The sequence below is a fragment of the Monopterus albus genome, unplaced genomic scaffold (assembly GCF_001952655.1).
Source record: "Monopterus albus unplaced genomic scaffold, M_albus_1.0 scaffold147.1, whole genome shotgun sequence".
NCBI lineage: Eukaryota > Metazoa > Chordata > Actinopteri > Synbranchiformes > Synbranchidae > Monopterus > Monopterus albus.
Window position 1 is genome coordinate 1,734,518 of NW_018128027.1, and position 18,304 is coordinate 1,752,821.

At 41.5% G+C, this 18,304-nt stretch overlaps 2 protein-coding genes across 2 annotated transcripts in view; one reads left to right on the top strand and one right to left on the bottom strand.

Annotated features, from left to right (window-relative positions):
• The window catches only part of dnajc17 (DnaJ (Hsp40) homolog, subfamily C, member 17), a 37,113-nt gene extending 33,562 nt beyond the window's left edge, over positions 1 to 3,551 (top strand). The window contains exon 11 of the mRNA XM_020614554.1: positions 3,282 to 3,551. Coding sequence (XP_020470210.1) covers positions 3,282 to 3,407 — 126 coding nt within the window. The 3' untranslated portion in view covers positions 3,408 to 3,551. The remainder of the gene's footprint in view (positions 1 to 3,281) is intronic.
• A 4,751-nt stretch (positions 3,552 to 8,302) lies between these two features.
• Positions 8,303 to 11,624, bottom strand: gchfr (GTP cyclohydrolase I feedback regulator). Its single transcript, XM_020614578.1, has 3 exons — positions 11,421 to 11,624; positions 10,707 to 10,801; positions 8,303 to 10,141 (listed from the first exon to the last, which is right to left on the bottom strand). The coding sequence occupies exons 1-3, from the start codon at positions 11,454 to 11,456 to the stop codon at positions 10,012 to 10,014; spliced, it is 261 nt and encodes an 86-aa protein (XP_020470234.1). The 5' UTR covers positions 11,457 to 11,624; the 3' UTR covers positions 8,303 to 10,011.
• Between the last annotated feature and the right edge of the window lie 6,680 nt (positions 11,625 to 18,304).

The following is an 18,304-nucleotide window of genomic DNA, read 5'->3' on the forward strand; positions in this document are numbered from 1 at the left end:
ACCCGGACAATAAGCACAGGCGCCCCCCAGGGATGTGTGCTCTCCCCTCTGCTGTTTTCACTCTACACCAACGACTGCATCGCGAAGGACCCCTCTGTCAAGCTCCTAAAGTTTGCTGATGATACAACGGTCATAGGTCTCACCCGAGATGGTGACGAATCACCCTACAGACGGGAAGTTGAGCAGCTGGTCCTGTGGTGTAGCCGTAACAACCTGGAGCTGAACACGCTCAAAACTGTGGAGATGACAGGGGACTTACTTCACACCTGTGGTGCACCCACTCATTGGCGCCGCCTACTGATTGCTCACACACTTTGCACACACAGCCTGATTAAGATGGAGCACCGTTGACCAGCACGACTGTGATGTGAGCTTACAAACATCGCACCGGTGAATGCACTTTGCACACACAGTGACCTCAAGTCACCTACTGTATGTGGGACATAGATGGAATGCCAAGCACCATGGCATCCCTACATTGCTGGGACTGTGTAGTCCCTGGCAGAGATTAATTGTCCTTCTAACCAGGAGCAGCTGATACAGTTCTACCGAGGAATCATCGAGTCTGTTCTCTGCACCTCCATCACTGTCTGGTTTGGCTCAGCAACCAAACAGGACAAGTACAGACTTCAGAGGACAGTCAGGACTGCAGAAAAGGTCACTGGTGTGAGCCTGCCCTTCATGGAGGACCTGTACACCTCATGGGTCAAAAGGAGGGCGGAGAGGATCACTGCAGACCCCTCACACCCTGGACACAATCTGTTTGAACTCCTCCCCTCTGGACGGGGTTACAGGTCACTGTGCGCCAAGACAACCAGGCACAGGGACAGTTTCTTCCCCCAGGCTGTCACCCTGATGAACACTTAACCCACGACAGTATGATTGGACAATAACCCTCAATGCAATACCTGTAAATATAACTCATACAGATTATACAGACTTGTACAGGTCTCTAGTTCTTAAGTACTCTGTTTTATCCCTATTTATCTCATTTTAATGAACACTCCTTTGTTGTCTGCATTGTTACTGTCTGTTCATACTGCTTATTCTGCATTGTTTTCACTTTCTGTTGCTTGTAAATACTGCTTATTTTTGTTATATTACACAGCGTTATGCTGGTTTACTGTTTGCACATTGAGAGCCGATGTACCAGAGTCAAATTCCTTGTGTGTCCAACACACCTGGCCAATAAACTGATTCTGATCCTAAAGTAGTAAATGAGGACATAACCTTTTTAGAGGAAGAGATTCCCTCTTTGATTTGTGACAATTTTCTGGAAAAAAATCTTGTCTTTTGATAGTGACACTCTCATCTTAAATCCACCCCACTCCACACACTTGCATATACACACACTTACTCGTGCTTACATAGTCACACTCATACTCACACAAACACACATGCAGAAACTGTGTAATGTGCAGCTGATCTGATGACAACTTGTGCCACGGGAACACAGTGGCCATCTGCACTGAGACATGCCTCCTGCTGTGTGTGTGAGAGACAGAGAGAGAGAGTGTGTGTGTGTGTGTGTGTGTGTGTTAAGTTGCCTGAATCACAGCACTGGTGGTAATCATGATGTCATTACTGACCAGGGATCAGGCTAGGGCTTGTTGTCTGGAGACCTAGCCATGTGTTGATGTGACATAGCTAATCCTCAGCTTTCCCATGTGTATGTGTGTTTTACTACCATCCTTCCTGTGCCGTGGCCTTGTACTCTCCTCTCTTAGCTTTCGTCTGGGGTCCACTGTTTGTGTTCTGTGGTTTTCCGCTCACGCTGGGCCCTGGTGTTACTGTAACGCCAACAGTCACAGATGCACGGGTTAAATATGTAATATTGTAAGTTACCACCATGGGCAAGGAAGCATCCCTCATTCTGAGAAGTAATGAGTCACATTGTCCATGAAGCACCTGTTAATTCGGAGAATTCCTAGACATCATTAGCTTGGTGCAGCCTGTGAACACACAGGGTAGGAAATAAATCAGACCAATTGTAACTTTTTAGGTGCACTTCACTGTAGTGACCAGTAGAGGCCAGGCTGCAGTAGAGATATCTTTGCTGAAGAGGAAGAAGCATTTTTACCAACTTGCTTGTGTTTTGTATAATTTGAAAATGCAACAGCTGTTTATTTAGTGAATGGCATTTGCGTGATATTTCATAGTTATGTGTCAGACAAGTGCTTGACCTCACGCTGTTGGAATGATAATAGCAACTTCCCTCAATCCCAGGTGGTGATAGAGGTGTGGGGGGTATCTTTTCCTCACAGATCCTCACCTTTATTCTTCCTCCACACATACCCTTTTCCTCTCAGTACATGGATGCTGGAGTCCCTGTGATGTTTTCCAGATGCCTTAGCTCTCCATTAACAGTTCATTTACAGTCCATTTTTAACCAAAAACTACTTCCCTCTTTAAATCACTTTCATTCATTCTCTGTCCTTCATGCAGACATTCACTTGCTCTCTCCTGCAGCTCACTGTCTTGTTAGAGAGACCCTTTGCTGAGCAGGCTTCCAGGGTATAATCATATAAAACAGTCACTTACTCTGTGGACACATGGCTTCCCTGTGTATTAAAATGTGTGCATGTATTTCAAATGTGCACATAAAAGCATGATCCTTCTCAGATGCTATATGAAGTGCCTCTTCAATTCTTTAGCATCCCTTTTCTTGTGCCCGGATGTGTGTGGTCGCTTATGTGTGTATGAGAATGGTCCACTCTACTTGATTAGCCATTAGCCTGTGGCTGCCCTTTCCAATTCTCCTACCCACAGTAAGAGACTCTCTCGATGTCATGATTCATGCTCAAGCCCCTCAAAGAAATCACAGACACACAGTGCCACCAAGATGACTGCCAGCCCTCATTTTGGTGTTTAATGACATCAGGCAGCTGAATTAATCTTACAATTGCTCTGCAGGCTGCCTTCGCATGTGTGTTCACCCTACCGCCATGTTGATGGTAACTGAGATGAGAGCATCTGTCTGAGTCTGCCTCTCCTCCTCACTGCACCCACGTGCCTGGTTGTGAAAGCAAACAGACGGCGAAAGGGTTGTCATTCTCTGTGTCGCTGTTGTCATGATATAAAACAGACATGTTTAAGTCCTTTATGCATGTAATGGCTTATTAGACATGTTCCTTGATTATTGTCTGTATTAAAGATAGAACAGACACAGACTGGGAATAAACATTATACTTTGTACTTTATGCGGTCCTTGTTTTACCATTTTTCACATTATAACTTCTCTGTGTCACCTACTTGGTATTATATATCTGTCTCTCCTGCAGAGCTCCCTGACAAATGAGCGAGACTATGAGAGCGTGGTGATGATGAGGATGAGGCAGGCCGCTGAGCGGCAGAGACTCATAGAACAAATGCAGAGAGAAGATGAGGAGGATGCTGCCAGATCATAGCACGGCCAGACCCAGTGTGGCACCAGCCTTTCACTATTATATGAATATCTGGTTGAAGCTTTAGGTTCATAAACCCCCTTATGTTTTATTATTTTTATATGTAACACACTATGTGGCAAAATAAAGCTTTTTAATAAGTTAAAATGTTTTTTAATGAGTGGTTTTCATTTGCCAGTGATGTCCCTTTATTGACAGCCTAGGGTGACTGAGGGACATGCAGAGCAGAGAAGAAGTGAGGCCGCCTGCAGGATTCTGTGTTTTCCAGGAGGTAGGACTCCCAACTCTCAGGCTGTAGGGATGGCTGCACACTATTTTGTGAGGCCATATTTTATAGACTGTCATGTACATACTGTGTATATATACATATGTTGGTTGGTTGGTTACTTTATTTATACCCGTAGGTAGATTTGTTTTGCAGTCAGATCAGATGGCACCCTTAAACATTCACAAAATTCCACAAACATAAACACCACACACATACCCTGAACGTAGTAGAAATAGAAATACTCATAACTCCACCCATCAGCACATTAAAAGATACAAACCTCACATAAAAACAAAAACCTAAAAATCATATTATACAATGTATTACTGCAGCTTATTCAGCTCTATAACAGCAACAGGGACAAAGCTACATTTATATCGCTTAGTTTTACAACTCAGAACTACAAACCTCCAGCCAGAAGGGAGAAGCAAAAAATAGCAGTACAGGGGATGGGAATCATCTTTTAAAATAGAAGTAGCCATCCTCTGTACTTGTCTACTATACAGGGTTGCCACACTTGGCTTAGACTCCCCAACTAAACCACTTAACTACTCGATCTAAGGCTGTCCTCTGTCTTAGAGGTATCTGACCAAACCATGACACCAAGGAAAATGATAAAATAGATTCAATAAAAGCTTGATAAAACATATTAAAGTTCAATCAATGTGAAAGTGTGCGAGTTTCCTTAAACAATGTAGATGTTGCTGACCCTTTTTACACACCCTTTCACAATTCTCTTCAAAACTCAATTTATTATCAATGATCGTCCCAAAGTATTTCTATGATTTCACAGACTCAATAGTCTGCCCTTTAAAGTGACTTCCTGCCTGTGAGGTTTCTTTCTGAAATCAATAAGCATATCTTTAATTTTTGCTAAGTTTAGTTGCAGGTAGGACTCCTCACACCAGCCAACAAAATCATCCACAACTGAACCGTGGCTATTTTCACCATCCCTAAGAAGACTGGCAATAACTGCATCATCAGTGTTATAGTTTGAGGCTGTTGAATTGGGAGCTAGGAACCTTAGTTAGGCATCTTGGGGGAACATGTTATGTAGGGCACTATCACGGGACCAGTAGTTCCCCGGGTTTTTGGGCAGTCAGTTTGTGAGACAAGTGTTCACTGTGTACAGTTGTGCAGTTGTTCAGTAAAGTGTTGAAACCGACCAGCGTGCTTGCATTTGTATCCCATCAAGTTATTATAATCAGCATACTTTATGATTGTTCTATTGTCCCATCTACTCTGACACATATTTGTATAAAAAATAAAAAGTAATGGTGACAGCACACACCCTTGGGGAGATCCAGTAGACGAACCCCTTCGATCAGACAATACACTATTGACCCTAACTCTCTGTGTACGATTAGTTAAAAATTCTAAAATCCAACCCGCCAGGTTATTACTCACATTGAATTGTTGTAAAAGCCTATCAATTAAAATGTGGGGCTGAATAGTATTAAAGGCGGAAGAAAAGTCCACAAATAAATGCCTGGCATGTGTCCCACTTTGATCCAAATGTCTATTAAGCATATTTAGCAGAGTGATTGTAGCATCCTCCACTCCCCTATGAGGCCTATATGCAAACTGCAGAGGATCCAATACCTGTTCAGTCTGCCTCAGGGCCTTCGATCTGACCAGTCTCTCAAAAGTCTTCATTAATACCGAAGTCAGAGCGACTGGTCTAAAATCATTCATAATTATAGGACGACTGGTTTTAAAAACAGGGATAACAACAGCATCTTTCCAGAGCTTAGGCACATATTATGTCTGCAAAGACTTATTAAAAATGTACTGAAACACAGGACTTAATTCATGTACACAGAACTTCACTAGGCGCCCACATACATTATTCGTGGCCACAACGTTTATTCACTTTTACAGCACAGAATGCCTTTTTGACATCTTGCAGCTCAATGTTAAGATGCAAAGAGTCTTTAAGTCTCTGTTTCAGTTGCTGGGTTTCAGTACTGAAATCAAAAGAATCAAAACGACAAAAAAAAAAAAACATTAAGAGCATTGGCCAGCTCTATATCTGAATTACAACCATCTAAAAACACACGAGTTTCCTGCAATAGTCTTCATACTTGTAAATGGTCTTATATTTGTATAGCGCCTTTCTATGCTTTACAGCACACTCAAAGCGCTTTCACACTATTTGGCCATTCACCCATTTGCACTCCCAAACACCGGTGACATCACCAGGAGCAAAGTGTCTTGCTCAAGGACACTTCAACATGTTGACTGGACAAGCTGGGAATCGAACTGCTAATCCTCCGGTTAGGAAACGACCCGCTCTACCTCCTGAGCCACAGCCGCCTCCAAGCGGAACCAAGTCTGTTTGCTGCACGTCCAGGGAGGTTGGCTACAGTACCGTGGACCTTAAACTTCTGAATAATATGTGCCACTGTAGTCACAGGAACATCGAGCTGCTTGGAGGTGGTCTTATAGCCTTTACCTTTAACATGTTTGTCTATAATTTTCTTTCTAATCTCCTGAGACAACTCTCTCCTTAGCTTTCTGTGGTCCATGTTCAGTGTGGTACACACCATAATACAAAACGGCACAGCTCACCCTCTAAATAGGCAGACTGACTGATTACAAGTTTGAAAACACCTGTGATGCTAATTAGAGGACGCACTTTAGTTTAACATGTCTCTATGGCCAAATTATTTTCAATCCATTCTAGAGGTACCATCATTTTTGTTCAGCATGTGTGTGTATATATGTATATGTGTGTGTGTTTGTGTGTGTGTGTGTATGTATTCTTCAAAATAAACAGTTCTGTTAGTTTCAGATGCCTTTAAAATTTAGCTGAGTTTTTTAGGCATTAGTCTGTTTACTTGACTGTCTATTTTGTGCCATAAAAGTAAAAAAAAAAACCTAAGACCAACAGGTGTTTGTTACATAATATTTTACATTTTCTTAGTTTTTCTGGCAGTTTGGGAGATTATAATCTGTGTTCAGTGTATAACATTACCTTAGCACATCAAGAATATTGTAATGTGGCTCATGCATCATCATACAACATGGCTATTGTAACATCTAATGCACTCCTGCTGAGAAGTAACTTTGTTGGTAAGTTATTGTAAAATCTTTAGAGGTTAGAGTGAGTTTTCAGTCTTTGTTCACTGTGTTGTAAAAGAGCCTGAGGAGATTGGCCGTGTAACACTACACATAATCAAAAGTAATGTAATTTGGGTAGCGGTGACAACTCATTCCATCATTGTTGTAGCCATCTGCGTGGAATGTAAAAATCATTCTCCTCTGTCATGTGGATACTGTAAAATAAGTTGAGTGTTGCAGCAATTCCAGCCACGGACCCCGCGATGTGACTGTGCAGAAATAATTGATCCCCCGGGTTAAACCAGGAATCTGTTTGCAATTTGATCACTTGGTAGACTTTTATGGGAATTCCTATGGCCCCTGTGATGTAAAATGAACATACTCTGAAGGCCATCTCTTGCAGATCTGGTGGTTTAGGGACAATTGTTCCCTGGGCCATTGTATACAATATATCTAAAGCCCTACTCCAGGCTGAAGAAATCTTGTGGACTGTACAGTTTCAAGGCTGTTCACTGAGCTCTAGGATGTTATTTGTAGATTTGTGACTTAAATATTTCTATGTATGTAATCTCTAAGATCACCTACTCAAACCATGCACAAAATAATGGAGGCCAGGGGTTTTCCATCTGGGGGTCACGACCCTCCAGTGGGCCCTATGCTGAGGTGTTTTGCTTATTTATGCTCTCTAAAGTGACATGCCACAGCTCAGTGACCCACATTAGGTCAGACCTTACAGTGTTAGACTGATGTGGTCACCCTCTTTTGTAACAAGGTCCTCTGCCTGTGGAACATCTGTCTATCAGAATAGTCTTACTCTCCTGTCCCTTGGGGGGCTATGGTGTAATCCTGTGTCTCTATTTGCTGGCCTGTGTGGTGGGGCTTTTTCTTGTCATGGTGTTATTTAGGAGCCACATGGCAGTTTTGCAACTTCCAACCCTGCTCTGCCTAGTTGTGGCTCTGTTACAGAATGTCCAGCTGTGGAGTGCAGTGGTGTTGTGGGAGACATCTGCTCCTCTCCGCCTGCAAAATCCCCTCATCACATGCTTTTGTTTAAACACAGTCTTTTTCATATCCCAGCAATGTAGAAAAAAAGCCCAGAAACACACAAACTTTGTCCAAATGACAACAGAAGAAATGTAATTACAGGAAATGCATTTACTGCCAACCCTGCCCCAAGCCCACTGGGTCTTGTGCTGCATGTGAACCAGGATTAGAAGATGAGCCTGTTGTATGCTCTGTTCTATCAACAATCTGAACAGAGCCTTGGAATCTTCATCGTAGCATCTTACCCCCCAGTTTTCCTTACATTATTTGAATCAAAGCTGCCATGCTGGTATATGCAAACAGTAGTGTGCAGGTAGATGTTAAGTCATGTATGAGGCAGCAGGTAAGAGTTTGGCTGCAAGCTGGCTGGCAAAGTTTCTAGTTTACAGGTTAGTCATCTGGGCTGGCCTCAAACAGATGCTGGGAGACCTGGGGCTATAATGAAACCTCCCAGTGTTTTTGGCTCTCAGATTCCTGCATGCTGTGTACTGTCACGGATCAGGAGTGCACAGCTCCCGTGGAGGTAGGTGTGTGAACCCTATTAAAGAGCCAGCAAGCTGCGACAGTAGAACTGGTTTTAATATCTCTTTGACACAGGCAGAAACAGTAACAGTCTTTCAGGGACAAGCCAGGAAGCAGGGTCAGTTCGGTCCGAGGTCGTACTCTCCAGCAAGGCAGCAGGGTAGGCAAGGCAGGATCGCAGGTCGGTTTAGGCAGGATGTCGGTATCAGGAGAGCAGGTGGACAAGAGGGGAGAGGCAAACTCACAGGTCGGTGTAACAACCAGGGTGTCGATCTCCAGGTAGTCAGGCACAAGAGTTAGTAACGCTGGAAAGTCTAGACGGGGCATAGAACAATCTGGCAGCTCCCCACAGAGTGAGGAGCTGCTATATACTGTGGGAAACAGGTGAGCAGGATTAAGGCGCAGGTGAAACCACTGTGTTAAATGAGGTGATGTTACCAGGAGTCTGGGTGAGCTGGAAGCAGGGAGGGGTAGGATCATGACATGTACCTGCAGTGCTAGTGCCCAGGATCGGGGCTTGCAACATCCGTGTAAGGTAAGTAAGTAAGTAAACTTTATTTATATAGCACTTTTCACAGACAATATCACAAAGTGCTTCACAACATCACAGAATAGTAATAATAATAATCAGCACGAATAATATAGATAAAACCTAAAAGCAATTCAAATAACAGAATAAAAACAGATCATAAAAATCTGTAAACTCATTCAATTAAAAAACTGTCTAAATAAATGTGTCTTCAGCTGCTTTTTAAAACCCTCAACAGATTCGGCCATACGTAAAGACAAGGGCAGAGCATTCCACAATCTTGGAGCAACCGCCTTAAAAGACAGGTCCCCCTGAGATTTAAAGCGAGTTTTTGGGACCAACAAAAGGGGCTGATTTGAGGAACGAAGAGTACGTTTGGGAGAATGTGGAACCAACAAATCAGTAATATACTGGGGGACCTGCCCATGTAGTGCTCTAAACGTCAGCACTAAAATTTTAAAACCAACTCTGACCTTGACTGGTAGCCAATGAAGTGAGTACAAAACCGGAGTGATATGAGCTGATCTAGAGGTTCCTGTGAGGAGCCTCGCAGCAGCATTCTGGACAGTCTGAAGTCGGTTTAAAGTAGATTTATTACAAGTAAGGTGTCACAGAGCTGCAAGAGCTCGCAGTACAAACATGTTAATCTTTTTGTTTTTACATGTGATATTTGATAAGCGTCTCTTTGATGGATTAGCAGACAGCTAAATACATGTTTAATTTTCTTCAGTGGTAAACATATGGATTGCATGTTTTCTTTTTTACTAAGTAAACAAGCAATCTATATAATTATATATCTTAATCTTAAGCATATAATAAACTTACAAAAAAAGCTGTGCTGCAAGTACAAATGAGTATTTTATTTATTTATTCAGAAGAAAGAACTGGATGAGGCCTTTTGCACAGGCAGAATTTGGGCACTATGGGCAAAGGGTCATAAAATCTCTGGAATAGAGATTTACTATTTCCCTGAAATTGGGGACCTATCATCACCTGTTCAAGGTAATCCGAAACCTTGCATCCAGGATAATCTCAACTTTCAAACTTTATTTTCACTTTGCAAATGTAGAGCAGAGAACCAAAGTTATAAAAAAGTTGACAGCACTTTTCGGCGTGATTCGTTCATCCTTTCTGAAGAGATAGAGGTATTTTGATACAGTCAAGACTTGGTCCATGACCAGTCACTCGGTCTCCTTGTGTAGGCACCAAACCAGCGTCTGTCCCACTCCTGTCATCGTCAGCACGCGAAAGCCAATCTTCTCCAGCTTGTCTAACACCAGGCGAGGCGGGTCGTCCACATGGTACTCGGAACTAAATGAGCATAAACAGAAATTAATGTACTTTCCACAGATGTGGGCTTTCTCCTTCTTTCAGTAAACTTGGAAAGTAGAATGTTGCTAATTGTTTGGGTGCTTGTCCGCTTCCTGGTTGATTTCCCAGCAGCATTTGAATCACACTGCCAAAGACAACACTTCCCTGATCTGTATTCTGTCAGCTTTGAATGGTTTATTCTAAATCTACAAAGAAGCAGCCTTCCTCAAACATGTTGGGAGTTTTTTTTCTTTCCATGTTACCTGATCTCAGCTCTGACAGCAAAACAGACATGTTAAACTTCACAGTGAAAGAAACACCGCTGTAAATATGTGTTTCCCATATGGACTGTTTGGAGCTCCCTACTGGAAACGTGCCATTACAGTTTACTTCTTCCTTTTTAGAGTATGGTGACTGGGATGCGATCAAATCATGATTCTGTATGAGAGACAATAAAGTCTTGGTGTGTTTGTAGATGACCGCATGAGCCAAACTGTGTCTCATTTTGTCTTCAGCTGTTGCCCATCTTGAGTAGCCACTTTCTACAAAAACTGTCAGTACTCACAAGTTGTTTCCCAGCATGGTTGTTTTTCTTGCTCCCAGGTAATTCATAATAGCTGGATCAGAATATTCATCTCCCACATTTGTTGGACCAGTTTCCTGAAAGACAACAATGTTCTGCATTATCTGTATGGTTTATAATTTATTTTCAACAATTAGAAACAATTTATTTGCTAAAACCATATCTGCTGCCTGTTATTTGTGCAGCTCTGGCTACATAACACTGGCTATACCTGCAGCCCTCTGGCAGGTGCGGATCATATCTGGACAATCTAAAAATAGATGACCAAATACTCAGAGGCTATAGAATTAGGTTGCTCGAGTAGTCCAAACAAAATGGACATGCGCATCAAGAGGCTGCAATCTGAGCAACATGTGCTTTTAATTTCGGGCGCCGTGGCAACCCAGCTACAAATCTTTTGTTACAAGAACGTCCCGATTACATTATTACGTTATTAGAGAATGTTACTAAATGTTCTGGGAACGTTCCTTCCTAGCTGGGAAATAAAACAAGCACGCTGCTTCTCTTTTTGTAGGCCTTGACCGTTCGTTTTTTTTCAGCATAGGCCACTGTATAACAATAATCTGCACACGACCACCCTAACTGATCAGTAGTACGCGTAATGTTGTAAATCAATCCCTGAATCTCCAACTCGAGCGCGTCTTCTCCTCCTCCTACAGTCATGACACAAGTAGTCTACAGATACAGGATACACACCAGTCGGATCTGCGTAGTGATGAGCATATAAGGCATCCCTGCTCCCTGGCGATGGACAGTTACTCCCCTGGGAATGACTGAGAAGGTTTATTCTTTCGTAGGTGCGACAGTCCCCTTCCCAATTCGCGCTTCTGCCGACAGCTGTTTGCGGAATGCGGAAACACCCACAGAGACGGACCAATCACAGCTGTCTTCTCAGCATCAACACTGCTGCCTGTTCTGCACAGTCTTGCTCAACTATCACAACTATCAGTAATTTGTTGACAGGAGAAATGCTGACCAGTGTGCATGAACCAGGAAAATGGTTTCGGTGCAGAGTTCACAGACACAGGTTTCCATTCTGTTTTATTAACCAGCCTTGTCCTTTTTTCAAAATTATCCCTTTACACTGCAGAAGTCCACTTTAAATTATCATCATACTGTGGCTGGGAAAGTGTAGACTATTATGTCTTGTGTTTCACCTGCATGAATGTTAAGTAATCTGTTAAACAACACTCAAAATGCAGCTATATCCAAGTGCATTATGAATTTAATTTGATTCCAGACTGCATTTGTGCAAAGAAAACAAACAAACCATGTGAAAGCAATACAAAGATTCACTTTATAGTACATTTACTGAAAATAATTTGTATTTGCATGCAGGTATTACATTGGAGTTCCAGACAGTGTAGGTACAATTTCCTTCCCAGACATTTGTTGATTTCCTTCTCAGTGCAATAATAATAATAATTTTGGATCCGTTTTGTGACTACAAGGGAAATGAAAGACATAGACCAAGGGCAAACAACAATGGTGTGGGCTGATAAAATCAGCAATATGGATATAATGTCACGCTGATGCCATAAGAGCCTGACAGCCATTCAGTTAGACTTTGCATGTCAGGCTCAGTGGGAAGGGTAATTCAAAGCCTGATCCGTTCACAGCTTTATAATGTGATTGTAGACAGGCATAGACCTGAACAAATGAGAGTTTGTTCAGAAAAGTCCTGTTCCAAAATCAGTTTTGAGCACATAATTGTCACCTGGTTTACCGTGAGATAAAATGTTTTGTGGACATTTTGTCCTATGTTGCATTTGATAAATCTCTGACAAACTGCACTGTGAGAGTGCATGGTTTATTTACTGTGGAACTGATAACTGATCTGCCATGACATTGTCATTACCATCCTCTGAAACTCTCCAGAGCCTGTGATCGATAGGAAGATTGCCACCTGCTGGCTTCCATGGTCATTGCCACCCACTGTTTGTGTGAGTTCCTTCTGTGATCTCGCTGGTCAAATACTTTCACATACTGTACATTTAAATAAATTAAAACTGCCTCATCGCATTCCCCACTTTTGCTGTTTTGGCGTTCACTAGTCTTTGAGATGAATGAAATTTTACCTGAATCATTCTTGATGTGACTTCCTGAGCAATGTTTATGTTCTCATGTTTTATCTGTCCCTGTTAACCTGAGGCCTGCGTCAGGGACGAAAACAGGAAAGCAGCAGGGTTGTCATCGAGGCCCCAGAAACAAATGAGAGACCTACCTTTTGCCAAAAAGAACACTCTCTCCAAACATGTTCCTACCCAGGCCACATCCTGTGGTTCCCCCTCTGTTTTCCTGTGGCAGCTCTTCTGCTATTGGTTATTTGAGTCCAGGGTCACCTCCTCTGTGATAGTGGAGCATGTCCCTGGTGGGTGCACAGGAACCAATTTGACCTCTTGATGAGGCCTTTGCCTTCTCTTCTCAGCTAAAATGTTATGGCCTGTTGCAGGAACGCCTCTGTCAAATGATCTAATATCATAAAACAATAATCTGCAGCACTACTATATACACTGTACTTTGTATTCATAAAAATATAAATACATAGCAGTTGTAGTCATGCAGTACTGTGCAGAACAGTAAATATTACAGTCTGCAATCTTGTCACAGTAGTCGCAGGCATACTTTGTGGCCCATATTTTCAATGTAGTCTATCTAAATAGTTTTTTATACATAAGATAAAACACCTTAAACTTCAAGTTACAGTTACTGCAAGATGTTACAGTGTTGGATCATTTAACATTTTAGTGATATTGAACAGGGATCTAGTCAGATTTGTGGTATACGCTATATTTATATCCTTCCTTCCTTTTTTTCTTAATTTCTACAGGAAATGCAGGTTTTTAACTTTATACATTTTGTACTAAGAAACGATTTTTAAAAAGTCCATAATTATATATTTATTGTAACACATTAAATAATAAACTTTATGTCTAGTACTGCCTCAGACATTCTGCACACAACATCAAGCTTCTCATGATATAGTAAATGTCTGATGGACTTGCTGTGCATATATGTGTAGGTGAAGACCTGCACTGGTTAGCTGTACTGCTAAAACAATCACTCTCAATCACTGAGTTGGATGTGACTAGGAATGAATTATACAGCAGGCAGGGTGTAGATCTGATGATTTACTGTAAGTGTATGTTTTAGTGATATTCCAGTATTCAGCAGAGGGATTTAAACTATGGGAGAACAGAGGCAACCGGCAGCTCTCTGATAGATTGGGTGCTTGGGTTACATTAGGTTTACAGCTACTTAATTGTGATGGATCACTGTATTGTTGAGCTATGTATTTTTTGGGGGGACTTTTATACTTGTGGGTGTGTGTGTGTGTGTCTGCAACTGCCTGTGCAGTCTGAGGAGCTTCACAGTCCCTCTGCAAGGAGATGATTCACTGACCTTTGTTTTTTTGCTGTTATCCAGATTACACTGTGCATCTTACAGTACCCAGTTAAGTCCTCCTTTCCTCCTCCTCTCTTGTTTCTTTTTACCTTACCTCACCTCACCTCCTATTTTTTCATGCTGTGCTCACTGATATATGATACTGCTGCCTTTAGGAATTACACAACACATCATAGCTCTATGTGGCCCTGTTACCAGATTAACATTCTGTTAAGAAACCCCAGGATGTGGTTTCAGTGGCTTTGCAGACTGTAGGGGTTTGTTAAAGGAGACTTTCTCTCACAAAATAAGAATAATGTCACCAGAAATGTGGAATGACACATTCTCACACACTGTGTCTGTTCTCTTATCACTTCTGTTCAGAGCTTGATTTTGTGCAAGGAGCAATGTCCCTGCAGACCACCACAAATGGAATCGATTGAGCTATTATTAACAGGAAATAACATGATGCGTAGTAAACACAGAGGAACAGAGGAGAGATTTAAGAGGGCTCAAATGTATCAGCTATGTTTGTTGGCCTATGTTCCTTATACTTGCCTGTGTTGCATCCCAGTGAGTTTGACTACAGTAATGTGCATTTAGGGGTTTTAATAATCACTGTGTAGATGTAATAAAGCTAACTCTGGATGTTTTAAAGACAGGAGAATTGTTCTGTTTGTTAAATGTGAATTATCTTGACCTGGGAGTCATCTCAGTTCATCCAAACATTCCAGGAACTGCAGTGTATTAGTAAATTAATGGTTATGAACTTGTGACTTTACTTGGTACCAGTTATTTTAACATCAAAACTCTGAAGGAGAATATTTTTCAGTGGACTGAAAGGACTCCCACTGTCTATGGCAGGCTTCCTGAAAATGTGAACTGTCCCTATTTAAAGACCCCAGTCTGACCATCACTTCTCAACTTTGCAGCGTATTCATGAAGTCTTGTTTCCTATCATTACCATATCATAAAACATGTTTATTGCCATAACCCCCATGCAGTGAAAATTGAGCACATTTTACAGTAGTTAAATAAGCCGTCATGTACGGAATTTTTTTCTAGTTTTTAGCCAGGTCAGCTGTGTGACTCTAGGGATGGCAGTGTCTGTCAGTCACTACACCACTTTGGTCCAGGCTGAGACATTTCAACAGCTTTTTGATAGATTTATTAACTTGCTTTATGACCAAAGACGCACCCATAGAACAACAGTCCTATCTGCTCCATCTCATCTGTACCTTGTGTTCAGTACTAATAAGCAAATTTTAACACAATAAAATGAGCTGATAAACATACTTAACCCTTCCACCCTCCTTGATTATACTACCCTCCCAACACCCTCGTGGCCAAAAATGTACATGTACATAAATTGTTATAAAATCATCACACCAACTTTTTTTCATAAATCTCTTAAACAACTTCAGACTTGTTCAAAACTACCAAACATTCAATCATTCTCAGGATTTTGTTAACCCTTTAAATGCCAGTTATTAATTTGAATTATGAATTATTTATTACAAAAAACACTAAAAATGAATTATTTTTCATATAATAAATAGTAGAAGGATGGGATTTCAGTGGTTATTGGACTCTTGAATATGCCAAAAATTAGCAACAAAATTGATTTGATTGCATTAGTATTTTTATATAGTGCCAGATAGTCCTTCCTGACACCTTCATGGCCAAAAATGCCCCATTGACTTCCACTGAAACCACATTTTTTCATCTCACTGCCATTACAGTAGAAAACCATGCATTCTGTAATGGTAGCATTTCATTTTGAAGAAATGTAGTGATATTTGACATTTTTATTGTATTTCACCAGATTCAACCTTTTTCCCATTGTAGACTGATGCATGAAATTCTTATGTTTTTGCCTTGTCATATTATGGAACAGTGTGACTACCAGGGGGCCCAAGAATTTTTTTGTGTGTTTAAGAGATTTATGAAAAAAAGCAGAAAAAATATTGATGTATGATGATTTTATAATTTTTGTACACGTACATTTCTGGCCACGAGGGTGTTAGGAGGGTACAAAATGCATAAAAAGAGTATAAATGACATTTAAGAGTAAACGACACTGGATTTCAAAAATATTACTAAAAAAAAACTTTCCTTCCAAATTTCATGTCATAAGCTGCAACACAGCCAATATGATCACCAAACAAAAAAAAACAAACAAACAAAATGAACATTTTTGCCTGAGGACGGTGGAAGGGTTAAATGTCAACATGTTAGCGTTGCCATTAGCAATGCAAGTTAGCATTCTGCTTGAGCACCACTATACTCTCAAAGTACTTGATATTGTGAAGTCTTGAACTTAATGGGACTGTCAATTCGACTGCCATTACAAAATGTTATCATCTCTGCAAAGTAGCATAGACACAGTGGATAAAGGTGGAGATAAAGTTTGAAAGACATGGATAATTGGACAGAGATAGAGAGGAATGGATGTATACTGCCAGAAATGAGTCACATTGTGATTCCCATCAGGCCTTTGGTCATTGTCATGTTTTTTATTACATATTGCAGCATGCGGTTATTGTTTATGAATAAGCCTGGCAGAAGTAATCTATTCAGTGTATCACCACAGCTTTAATATGCAAGAAATGGCTGCTCCTAGCAAGACAAATTTGACAATATGCTTGGCAGATACAAAGGAACAGTTTGACTTTATTTAATGCATAAAAACAACAGCTGCACTGGTAGGTGCCCTTCATCCTACGGCGAGCTTGGTTTAATATATCTTAGCAGTTGTTTAGCACTGTGGGATGTGTGTAGTGTTGGGGAGTAATTGGTTATGTGTAACTATCAAATCGCAAATTAAATGTCATTGTAATCAGTTACTGAGAAAAATATGTAATTAAATTACAGTTACTAATCAAAATGATGGTGATTACAGTCAGATCCTCCTTATCTCCAATCAGCACTCACTTTGGTGCACCACATAAGGAGGTAGTGATGTTCCAGATGGAGCTTTGCATTCAGATTTAGTGTTTTAAGATATTGAAAAGCATTGTTTAGTTACATTTGCAGTTAAATTATAAAAACAATGTGTAATCATAAGTGATTATTCATAAAACATAGACATGAACTTACTTAGGAAGTGCAGCTGTTTATCCGTCTCATGGGTTTCTCTACTACGCCCGAACACTGGGGAACATAGAGTTAAGAGGTCAAAAATTTCAGCAGGGGGAACTTCCTATGTCTGACTTGAAATGGAATGTAGTGTGATATCTGAGATTCTGATTGCTAATATCAAGTTAACAGGCCAAGCCAAGTTAAACTGTTGAGTTTCTATGTCCAGTATGTTAAATGCAACAAAAAATCAAGTACATGTCATAAAGAAAAAGTAGCTGATACCTGATTAAGTGGTGGCAACTTGGTGACCACCGCAACATAATCAAACAAGAAAAAAAAAACTTAAAAGAGAAGCTATTAATGCAATCTATAACTGTGCTACCATATTACCTTCTTCACTGGTTACATGTCTGTTTATCCATCCATACATTTTCCTCCGCTTATCCGGAACTGGGTCGCAGGGGCAGCAGTCTAAGCAAAGATGCCCAGACTTCCCTTTCTCCAAACACTTCCTCCAGCTCCTCCGGGGGAATGCCAAGGCGTTCCCAGGCCAGCTGAGAGACATAGTCCCTCCAGCGTGTCCTGGGTCTTCCCCCAGGGCCTCCTCCTGGTGGGACATGCCTGGAACACCTCGAGTCGGAACGTAGATTGACCAGTAAATTGAGAGCTTTGCCTTACAGCTCAGCCCCTTCTTCACCTCGACAAGCCGATACATTGATCGCATTACTGCAGAAGCTGCACCGATCCGCCTATCAATCTCCCGTTCCATCCTTCCCCCACTTGTGAACAAGACCCCAAGATACTTGAACTCCTCCACTTGAGGCACGAACTCTCCACCAACCTGAAGGGAACAAGCCACCCTTTTCCGACTGAGAACCATGGCCTCGAACTTGGAGGTGCTGATTCTTATCCCAGCCGCTTCACACTCGGCTGCAAACCGCCCCAGTGCACGCTGGAGGTCCTGGTTTGATGGGGCCAACAGGACAATGTCGTCTGCAAAAAGCAGAGACGAGATCCTGTGGTCCCCAAACCGGACTCCCTCCGGCCCCTGGCTGCGCCTAGAAATTCTGTCCATAAAAATAATGAACAGAACCGGTGACAAAGGGCAGCCCTGC

What these genes read in the sequence shown, in the direction of transcription:
- gchfr (XM_020614578.1), bottom strand. Translation starts at nt 11,456, where the DNA reads ATGCCTTATATGCTCATCACTACGCAGATCCGACTG. An exon ending in TCACTACGCAGATCCGACTG is followed by an intron (nt 10,802 to 11,420) that starts GTGTGTATCCTG and finishes GTTGTCTTTCAG; the next exon opens with GAAACTGGTCCAACAAATGT. An exon ending in ACCATGCTGGGAAACAACTT is followed by an intron (nt 10,142 to 10,706) that starts GTGAGTACTGAC and finishes ATGCTCATTTAG; the next exon opens with TTCCGAGTACCATGTGGACG.